Raw genomic sequence first — 11,003 nt, forward strand, 5'->3', positions numbered from 1 at the left:
CCCTCTGTACCCACCCCACCCCTCTCCCTCCACCACCCACCCCCTTCTTTCCCTGCTACCGACCTTATTGACAGCTGGAGAGAGGTGTCAGGAGATTTCGGGAGGTGTTCCAGGGCAAGGTCTCGCTGGAGCTGGCTGCCCTGCTGATGAAACGATATCACAGCAACTTCTCACTCATTACCAAGTACCTTATCCTGATGGTCACAGATGATGACACAGGTGAGTGAATGAGCCTCATTCGATTCCACCTGCGCCCAACCTTGCTTCCCACCCTTTATCTATCTCTCCATTTTAAAATTGTCTCCCACTCACGATGCCCCTCCACCTCTCCTCTATGCGATCACCATCCACCTTTCTACCCTTCCAGAGACCTGACTACAAGCCCTATTTGCCCCCAGAGAACGGTCCTGACCTCCCATCTGAAGAAGGGTCTCGACCCGAAACGTCACCCATTCCTTCTCTCCACTGATGCTGCCTGTCCCGCTGAGTGACTCCAGCATTCTGTGTCAACCTCCCATCTACCTCATTGGAGTCTTTTGAACTCTCTTTATAAGTTCATAATCGATAGGAGCAGAATTAGGTTTATTCAGCCCATCGAATCGAGTCTGCCATTCAATCATGGCTGATCTATCTCTCCCTCTTAACTCCATTCTCCTGCCTTCTCCCCATAACCCCTGACACCCGTACTAATCACAAAGCTATCTTTCTCTGCATTCAAAATATCATTTGTCTTGGCTTCCACAGCCTTCTGATCTGACATTATCAGACTTCAATGTTATAACTTTACACTAAATGCTTCAGTTTAGTTTATTGTCACGTGTACCGAGGTACAGTGAAAAGCTTTTGTTGCGTGCTAACCCAGTCAGCGGAAAGACAATACATGATTACAATCGAGCCGTCCACAGTTGTACAGACACATGATACAGTATGAAATGTTGCGGAGTGGAGATTTCAAAGAGCATATTGCAGATCCACCTGTGACTACTACACAAAGAGTTCCTGGGTTGAACATTCCCTTTATTCTTCATCTGTGCTCTGTGGATGGCTTCATTGTATTAATGTGCAGTCTTTTTATTCATGTTCATAAATCATTAGATTTAGGTCATTCGGCCCATCGTGACTACTCCGCCATTCAATCACGGCTGATCTATCTTTGAATCTCAACCCCATTCTCCTGCCTTCTCCCCAGTGGCACAGTAGCGCAGTGGTAGAATAGACTCATGGCTCCAGATGCCTGTGTTCGATCCTAGCTACGGGTCCTGTTTGTGTGGAGTTTGTACGTTCTCCATTTGACCTGCGTGGGTTTTCTCCAGGTGCTCCGGTTTCCTCCCACGCTCCAAAGATGTACCGGTTTGTAGGTTAATTGGCTTTGGTTAAAAAATAAATAAATTGTCTCGAGTGTGTAGGATAGTGCTTGGGTACGGGGATCGCTGGTCGGCGCGGACTCGGCGAGCCGCACCATACGTGTGTCGTAATGCGTAAATTACGCGCAAATTACACCCAAGTGGGACAGGCCCTTAAAGTATTCTGTATCGTTGACAAAAAGCTTTTCACTGTACCTCAGTACACGTGACAATATTGAACAAAATTAAACTCGTTACCCATAACCACCACTTCATCTGACAAAAGATGTTGTGGGATGAGCTGGCACAGTGGTTAAGTTTCAGGACTAGCAGCCAATTGATCATGAGTTCAAATCCTGCCACGGGAAGTTAAATTTGAATAGTTTAAATAATGCCTGGATTAGTGGGTGTTAGTGTCTGGACAGACCGGTTATTTTGTTTGTAGCACCGGAGATTAAGGGGAGACTTGATTGAACGTTATAAAATTATTAGAGGGATACATAGGCAGAATCTATTTCCGTGGGAGACAGTGTCAAAGATTAGATGGCTTGGAGTCATAGAGTCATACAGAATGGAAACAGGCCCTTCGGCTTTCTGACTCTATGCTGACCCAGCAATTACCTGTACACTAGTTCTATCTACACACTAGGGACAATTCACCAAAGCTAATTAACCTACAAACCTGTACATCTTTGGAGTGTGAGAGGAGACTGGAGCACCCGGTGAAAACCCAGGCGGGCATAGGGAGAACGTGCAAACTCTGTACAGGCAGCGCCCGTAGTCAGGATCGAACCCGGGTCTCTGGTGATGTAAGGCAGCAACTCTACTGCTGTGACACCGTGTCGCCCATGTCATGGAGAACTTGGATAGTCTGTGCTACTTTTCCCGGGGGGCGAAGGAGGCTTAGACAATACACAATAGGTGCAGGAGTAGGTCATTTGGCCCTTCGAGCCAGCACTGCCATTCAATGTGATCATGGCTTAAAGGTGATGGAAGCATGTAAAGGGCCAGTCCCACTTTCAAGACCTAATTCACAACCTTTTTTACTCGTAGACATTTTTCATCAGGCTAGAAAAAACGCCCCGACCTACTTGGTGCCTCGAGTACCTACGACTAGCATCACGACCTACCTACGACCTCGTGACGACCATGCTGCGAGTATGAGTCAAGGGCAAACTCGGCAGAGGTCGTGAATTAGGTCGTGAAAGTGGGACAGGCCCTTAAGATGAGAGATTAGGACGGGTGCCAGGGGTTATAGGGAGAAGACAGGAGAATAGAGTTGAGAGGGAGAGGTAGATCAGCCATGACTGAATGGCAGGGTAGACTTGATGGGCCGAATAGTCTACCTCTGCTCCTATGCCCAATGAACATGAGGTTACGAGAGTTATGGATAGACTATGGAAGGGGCATGGAAAACAAAGGGCTGGACATTGAACAAGGCATTTGTTTTATTTCTTACAGGGTTGGACGCTGATGATAGAAGAGAGATTGATAATGATCCAGTAGTCAAGGTAAAGGTGGCTTGTATGTTTTCTGTTAAAGCTGCAGAAGCTTTAAAGGTGAGTAGTCCACCTGGTAAATGAAGGAGCCAGGTGGGTGTGGATTAGTGCGCAGAGCCAGGTTGACGATGGCGCTGCCCGTAACTATCTCAATGTCAATGCCAAGGCAAGTCCGATGGAAGTTTGGTTGGTGGGATGTAAGCATTGCGAGCCAGCGTGGACAACTCATGAACTGTCGTTTGGTTTAGTTTAGAGATACAGCACGGAAACAAGCCGACCAGAGATCCCCGCACCTTACAGGGGCTGTCCCACTGCGGCGACCTAATCTGCGAGTTTAGACGAGTTTGCCCTGGACTCAAACTCGCAGCATGGTCGACACGTGGTCCTATGAGGACGCTGGAACTCTCCTTCATGCTCGAGGGAAGTTCCCGAATACTCGCGGCCTAAGCTCAGTCGCGAAAAAGTTTCAGCATGTTGAAAGATTTTCCGCAAATAAAATTTGGTCGGCACGGGTCTTTTTGACTCGTAGTGCAGTGGAGTGGGGTCGCTATTTAGTTACAGGCAGTCGATGGCAGCCGTAGGCAATCTCCTTTGCTGACCGGGCATTTTTATTAGCTCATTGGAGTTTTCAGGACTAAGGAAAACCTACCGGTAAGTGAAATGTCCGCTAAACTTAAAAGTGTCTCCCCCCGACCCCATTCGGCCCATCGTGACTACTCCGCCATTCCATCACGGCTGATCTATCTTTCCATCTCAACCGCATTCTCCTGCCTTCTCCCCAGTAGCGCAGTGGTAGAATAGCCTCACAGCTCCAGAGACCTGCGTTCGACCCTGGCTACAGGTCCTATCGAGGAGAGGTCGAGGAGAGGCCACAAGAGCTCCTTTTCCCTGTGTTCTCGCAGCCGTTTGCTAAAGGGTCTAGGTTGTAGATGCATGGAAGAGTCTCACCACCAATTCTGGTTCTGGTTCTTTCCACCAGGCAGTTATTAAGAAGCTCCAAGATGAAGAAAACGAGGCAAAGACCAAGGTGGGTTTGGGAACTGGGAATGGGAGAGCAGCAAAGAGATGGTGAAACACTGCTGGTAAATACTGACACACACAAGGTCTAGGTATGGGCACACACACATGCACACGCACACACACATACAATGTGTCACACACAAGGTGTTCACTTTGTAAATATGGTCTCACACACACAAACATACACACATTATTCCTGTAAATGGTGACTCGTACAGGGTGTAAACTCCTGCTAGCAAGTCACACACACACACATACATACGCACACACGCACTCTCACACACACATGCATACATGGTGATACCCTCTAGGCGTTCCCTCCCTCCCTGTAAATAAGGGTGCACACACGTGTGCACACACGCACACTCTTGCACACACACACTCTCGCACACACATGCACCCTCGCGCACACACACACACTCACACACACATAACACACTAACACACACGCACACGCACACACACTCACACACACACACACATGCACACACACACACACACACATGCACACACACACACACACACACACGCACACAAACTCGCACACACACACACACACTCTGGCACACACACACACATGCACACACTCACACACACACTACACACACACTCACACACACACACACACACACACACACACACACACACACACACACACACACACACACACACACTCACACACACACACACACACACACACACATGCACACAGAGGGTCACCCACACTCTCGCACACACACACACACACTCACACACACACATGCACACACACACACGCACACACACACACACACGCACACGCACCAACGGAGGGGCATGGGATCCATTGGGAATGCGCAGGAAGCGTTTGGCACAGCGGGAAGCGACACTTCCTTAAAGTCTTGTTTTCTCTCTCTGTTTCAGCAAGTGGTGACAGAATTGACGGAGAAGAATCTGGAGTTGTTCAACCTGGCCAATGAAAAGTTAGTCCCATTCGAGGAGAGGCAGTTCTCCTGTAATATATGTGACATATACTGGTGGCGAAGGGTGCCGGCAAGGAAACAGGTAGGCACGGTAGAGTTGCTGCCTTGCAGTCCAATGTTTGTCCATTCTCCCCGTGACCTGCGTGGGATCTCCGCTTTCCTCCCACACTCCAAAGACGCACAGGTTTGTAGGTTAATTGGCTTGGTAAATGTAAAAAACATTCAGCAGCAAGGCAAAACATGATTACCTTCGAGCCATTTACTGTGTACAGATACGCAATAAGGGAATAACGTTTAGTGCAAGGCGGAGCCAGCAAATTCTGGTCGAGGATAGTCCGAGGGTGACCAGTGAGGTAGATCGTAGTCTAACCCAGCAGGACTAGTGGTATCGGTGCTGAATACTGTGAGGTTACAGCTCTACTGCTGAGCCACCCATCCCTGTGGTGAGTGAATGTGCTGAGCTGTCCTCTCTATCTCCACCCACACAGGTGTCCAGGTGTCGAAGGTGCAAGAACAAGTATGATCCAGTGCCGTACGACAGGATGTGGGGCTACGCTGAGTTCCACTGCCAGGAGTGTGGCCATGTCTTTGGGTAACTGTGGATGGCGTGTTGGCCCTTCTCCATCATTATTGACTTGACCTCAGCAAAGGGAAAGTCTCCCCTCTCGCTGTTTCACACACGGACCGTCTCCGAGATGCAGCGCCCGTTCCTGAGGCTTCTCCCCCAAAGTCCCCAGTCTACGCATAAATCTACGCAGGCCCCCAGGCTCCGCGTACCCCCCCCCCACAGCTCATAGAGCAAACTCATAGAGTCAGCGTGAAACAAGCCCTTCAGCCCAACCTACCCACACCATTCATAGATTAGAAAATAGGTGCAGAAGTAGGTCATTTGGCTCACCACCATTCAACATGATCATGGCTGATCATCCACAATCAGTACCCCGTTCCTGCTTTCTCCCCATATCCCATGATTCCGTTAGCCCGAAGAGCTAAATCTAACTCTCTCTTGAAAACATCCAGTGAATTGTCCTCCACTGCCTTCTGTGGCAGAGAATTCCACAGATTCACAACTCTCTAGGTGAAAAGGTTTTTCCTCATCTCAGTCCTAATTGGCCTACCCCTTATTCTTAAACTGTGACGCCTGGTTCTGGACTCCCCCAACATGGGGCACATTTTTCCTGCATCAAGCCTGTCCAATCCCTTAAAGAATTTTATATGTTTTTATAAGATCCTCTCTCATCTTTCTAAATTCCAGTGAATATGAGCCCAGTCGATCCGATATTGAGTCATAGTCGTACAATGTGATACAGGCCATTCAGCCCAACTTGCCCACACCATTCATAATAATAATACTAATAAACTTCATTACGGACTCAAGGTCCAGACAAGGGGCAAAATTACATTAAAAATGCATTGCATATTAAATATCATAAATACATATAAAATCTTAGTATATCATAAAAACATCATAATTTATATATTTTTTAAAAACACAATACATAAGTTAAATCCAGATTAAAAGAATGATCAATGTCCTACAACGATACCAGTGTCTCCACAGCTGGGATTCGTAGCGTGTAGTGCTAACCCTTATGTTTGTCAAGGCCACAATAAGCACATTTTTAGAGTCATTTATCCTGCAAATGAATTTATACATGTGATGTCTTAGGATAGCTTCTAAAGTACTGACTCCTGCAGCCACAAACATTACTGGCACTACACCATGTAGGTTTCCTTAGCAGTGTTCTCATGGCATCGTTATATGCCACCTTTAGTCTCTGCATACTTGTATAGATTATACAGTTCATACAACATGAAACAGGCCCTTCAGCCCAACTTGCCCATGCCGCCAACATGCCCCATCTACACTAGTCCCACCTCCCTGCGTTTGGCCATTATCCCTCTAATCCCATCCTATCCACATACCCATCTAAACATTGTGATAGCACCTGTCTCAACTACCTCCTGTGGCAGCTTGTTCTATATATCCACCACTGTTTGTGTAAAAAAAAAAGTTACCCCTCAGGATTCTATTAAATCTTTTCTTCCTCACCTTAAAACATCGAACAATACTCATGTGTTGTCTTGTGTTGGCTTTCCGCTGACTGGATAGCACGCAACAAAAATGCAATTCACCGCATCCTGGTACACGTGGCAATCAAGATACAAGATACATTTAATTGTCATTTGGACCCCTTGAGGTCCAAACGAAATGCCGTTTCTGCAGCCATACATTACCAACATACCTAGATTAAACTCACCTCAACTCAATCCATATCAACTAACTTAAACTAGATTAAACTCAACCATCTAAATTAAATTCACCAACTCAACCCAACTCAACCCAATCCTGCCAACCCCTTGTCCCATAGCCTGGTATTCTCCACATTGCCCCGATCTCTGTTGTATGTGGCTGGTTGTGTCCCTTCCTCAATCTGTCTCCTGTTGCAGGGGGTTTGGCCAGATGGGTCTGCCTGCGCCGTGCTACATCTGCTCCAGCCACGTCACCCCCCTGCGGATCCTTCCGCCAAAGAAGAGCCTGGGCCCTCACAGCCCCAGGCCCCACAGCTGTTACGCCGAGGATTGCTACAACCGCCGAGGTAGGTCCCTGACCCACGCCCTCATCACCTCTCCCCCTGCGCTCTTGCGTCTTGCCTGGCATCTCTCCCGTAGAAACAGTGTCGCAACGGTAGAGTTGCTGCTATTTAATGCGGAAAATGAATGGCAGGTTCTTGGTTAGGGGTTATGAGAAGGCAGGAGAATGGGGTTGAGAGGGAAAGTGATTGAATGGCAGAGTAGACTTGATGGGCTGAATGGCCTAATGAGCTTGGCACTGTGGCGCAGCGGTAGATTCTTACAGCACCAGAGACCCAGGTTCGATCCTTGTCTGTACCGAGTTTGTACGTTCTCCCTGTGACCTGCGGGAGTTTCCTCCCACACTCCAAAGACATACAGATTTGGTGTAAATGTAAAAATCGTCCCTTGTGTGTGTGGGATAGTGTTAGTGTGTAGGATAGTGTTAGTGTGCAGGGATCGCTGGTCGGCACGGACTTGGTGTTTCCGCGCTGTATCTCTAAACTAAACTCAGCTTACAAACTCTTTCCTCCTTCCATTCCCCCACCCAGAGCCGCACATCCCAGGCACCCACTGTGTCCACCCTCGTAGCCGACAGAAGAGGGGTCTGCCGAAGGTTCTGTATCCCAGCCCGGGACATGTGAGCACTGGATCCACAGTGGCCACTTGCCTGAGTCAGGGCAGCCTGATGGAGTGCCCCGTGGACGAGATCATCGCCGAGGACATTCTGGAGGAGGATGAGGAGGCCACGGAGGACGAGATGCCCGCGGCGGACCTCCTCGACCAGTCGACCGAAGACGAGGAAGACTCGACGGAGAAGTCGGACAGCGTTAACAACGATGACGCCAACGAGAGGCCCCGTGACAGATTGTCCGAATGAGGGCGCGAGGAACTGCAGATGTTGGAACCTTGAGCAAAGCACAAAGTACCGGAGGAATGAATGAATGGAAGAATGAATGAATGAATGAATGAATGATTGAATGATTGAATGAATGGATGGATGGATGGATGGATGGATCATTGATGACATGTCCCAGTGATATCTTTTGCTTTGAATTCTTTGAACGGAACTCAACGGGTCAGGCAGCATCTGTGAAAGACACATACAATTCACACAAAGTACTGGAAGAACTCTACAAGGTCAGGCAGCTTTTGTGGGCCATGTTTTGGATGGGGAACCTTCTTCAGACGGATTGTAGTAAGGTGGAGAAAACTGGAAAGGAGAGGTGGGGCTGTGACAGAGTTTTGTGGAGGAAATGGGCTGGTGACGTTTCGGAGTGGGACCCTTCTTCAGACTGATTCTAGTAGGGTGGAGAAAGCTGGAAAGGAGAGGTTTGGGCTGGGATGTAGCTTTGTGGAGGAAACGGACAGGCGACATTTTGAATCGGGACCCTACAATCAGCTTGAAGAAGGGTCTCGACCAGAAACGTCATCTGCCCATTCCCTCCACTGCTGAGTTCTTCCAGCACTTTGTGTGAATTATCTGGAAGTTGAGTAGGTTTGAGTTTGCCACGGACACAGTCCCAGGCAGGAGACCCTTGCAAAGGAAATTGGCACCGACTCAAAGCGGAGGCACCCGGAACTGCAGGCGCTGGGAATCTTGAATGAAACGTAAAGTGCTGGAGGAACTCAGCAGGGCAGGCAGCATCTGTGGAAGGGGAATGGTGTCGGGACCCTCCTTCATACTGATGGTTGTAGGATGGAGAAAGCAGGAAAAGGAGGTGGGGTTGGGTCATAGTCTTGGTGTGTGAGTTTCTCCAGCACTTTGTTTTTTTTACCAGCTGTTGGTTTCTGAAATTAGGTCTTGCTGAAATTCCCCCCCTGCCAAAAAAAAATAAGAAAGCAATTTGCAAAAACAAATAATTTCTTTAATTCCTTTTTAATTTTGCATTTAAACAAATGAAGCTTGTATTTCATTCTAAGGGTGATGGAAATGTTTCTTGCACTGACCATTCAAGGGAGGTGCAAAGGATGAGTTTGTGTGTGTGTGTGTTATATGTGTGTGTGTGTGTGTTATATGTGTGTGTGTTATATGTGTGTGAGTCTGTGTGTGATTACCTCTTCACTTAGCTGCCTTAAGGACGAAAGTTGATAAAATGTTTTTCTGTGGAAAGGATGAGTGGTTAGATTGTTTGTGTGTGTGTGTGCGCACATTGTGTGTGTGTGTGTGTGTGTTATATGTGTATTTGTGTTATATGTGTGTGTGTGTGCGCATTGCGTGTGTGTGTTTGTGTGTTATATGTGTGTGTGTGCACACGCAAGTGTATGTTTTGTGTTGTATGTGTGTGTGTTATGTGAGTGTGTGTGTATGTGGTGTGTGTGTGTAAGAGTGTATGTGTGTGTGTGGTGTGTTTTGCGTGTGTTATATGTGTGTGTGTGTGTGTGTGGTGTTGTGTGTGTGTGCGTGTGTTATATGTGTGTGTGTGTGCGTGAGAGTGTGTTTGTGTGTGTTTGTGGTGTGTTGTGCATGTGTTATGTGTGCGTGTGTTATGTGTGCGTGAGAGTGTGTTTGTGTACGTGTGTGTACGTGTGTGTGTGTCTGTATGAGGAAATTACCTCCTAGCTGCCTTAAGGAGGAAGGTTGGTGCTGTAAAATAATGTCTACCTGTGCAGGGTTTCGTGTTGTTGATGTCTGTGGTTTGTGGGAGTGATTCTACACATGATCAGTCTCAGGGTTGCGACTCAAAGGAGATCCCAGCGAATTCATCCCAAAGCCAAATCTGCTGGGAATCCTGTTGCTTTTAGCGATGAGGCAGCTTAGGAAAGGGCTCCCGACCGCTCTCTCATTCGCTCTCTCTCTGCCTATACCCCCCCCCCCCCCCCCCCCCCCCCCCCCCCCCCCCCTCCCCCACTACCCCCCTCCTCTCCCCAACCTCAGCGCTTCCTTCCTCTCCTGATACTCTCCCCACTCACAGGAGTCCTCACCAATCCATCCCAGGCGAGACTCTGCGTTGAGTAACCCCCTCTTGAGTCCCTCCCCCTCTCCTCCCTCTCTCCTCTCCTCTCTCCCTCTCCCTCCCCTCTCTCCTCTCCCCCTCCCCTTCTCCCTCCTCCCCCTCTCTCTCTCTCCCTCCCTCCTCTCCCCCCCCCCCTCTCTCCCCCTCCCTCCCTCCCTCTCCCTCCCCCTCTCCCCCCCCTCCATCCCCCTCCCTCTCCTCTCCCTCTCGCTCCCCCTCTCTCCTCTCGCTCCCTCTCCCTATCCACTCCCTCCCTCCTCTATCCCACTCTCCCTCTCCCCTCCCCTCTCTATCTCTATCTCTCCCTCTCCCTCCTCCTCTCCCCCCCCCTCTCCCCCTCTCTCCCCTCTCTCCCTCTCCCCCTCTCTCTCTCTCCATCCCACTCTCCCTCTCCCTCCATCCCACTCTCCCTCTCCCTCTCTATCCACTGGACAGACAGCTCCAAGTCATCCCGCTTGTGAAAATAGTTTCTTCAGCTTTCCTTTTCCAAGCTGATTCCACTCCGACCTCTGCTTGGGCTTGAAATCTGGAATTCCCTGGCCGTCGATTTGCTGAACCAGTGACCTCTTCACTGTAGCCAAATTCCTGATGGATGATCTGCCTTTAGGGCAGCACGGTGGTGCAGCTTTAGGACTAGTGTAGATGGGC

At 48.9% G+C, this 11,003-nt stretch overlaps 1 protein-coding gene across 1 annotated transcript in view; it reads left to right on the top strand.

The window, feature by feature from the left end:
- The window catches only part of LOC129714437 (shiftless antiviral inhibitor of ribosomal frameshifting protein homolog), a 9,922-nt gene extending 1,583 nt beyond the window's left edge, over positions 1 to 8,339 (top strand). The window contains exons 2-8 of the mRNA XM_055664029.1: positions 75 to 219; positions 2,805 to 2,854; positions 3,822 to 3,869; positions 4,766 to 4,906; positions 5,313 to 5,416; positions 7,276 to 7,424; positions 7,950 to 8,339. Coding sequence (XP_055520004.1) covers positions 75 to 219; positions 2,805 to 2,854; positions 3,822 to 3,869; positions 4,766 to 4,906; positions 5,313 to 5,416; positions 7,276 to 7,424; positions 7,950 to 8,278 — 966 coding nt within the window. The 3' untranslated portion in view covers positions 8,279 to 8,339. The remainder of the gene's footprint in view (positions 1 to 74; positions 220 to 2,804; positions 2,855 to 3,821; positions 3,870 to 4,765; positions 4,907 to 5,312; positions 5,417 to 7,275; positions 7,425 to 7,949) is intronic.
- Positions 8,340 to 11,003: the final 2,664 nt, after the last annotated feature.

The sequence above is a fragment of the Leucoraja erinacea genome, chromosome 39 (assembly GCF_028641065.1).
Source record: "Leucoraja erinacea ecotype New England chromosome 39, Leri_hhj_1, whole genome shotgun sequence".
Lineage (NCBI taxonomy): Eukaryota > Metazoa > Chordata > Chondrichthyes > Rajiformes > Rajidae > Leucoraja > Leucoraja erinaceus.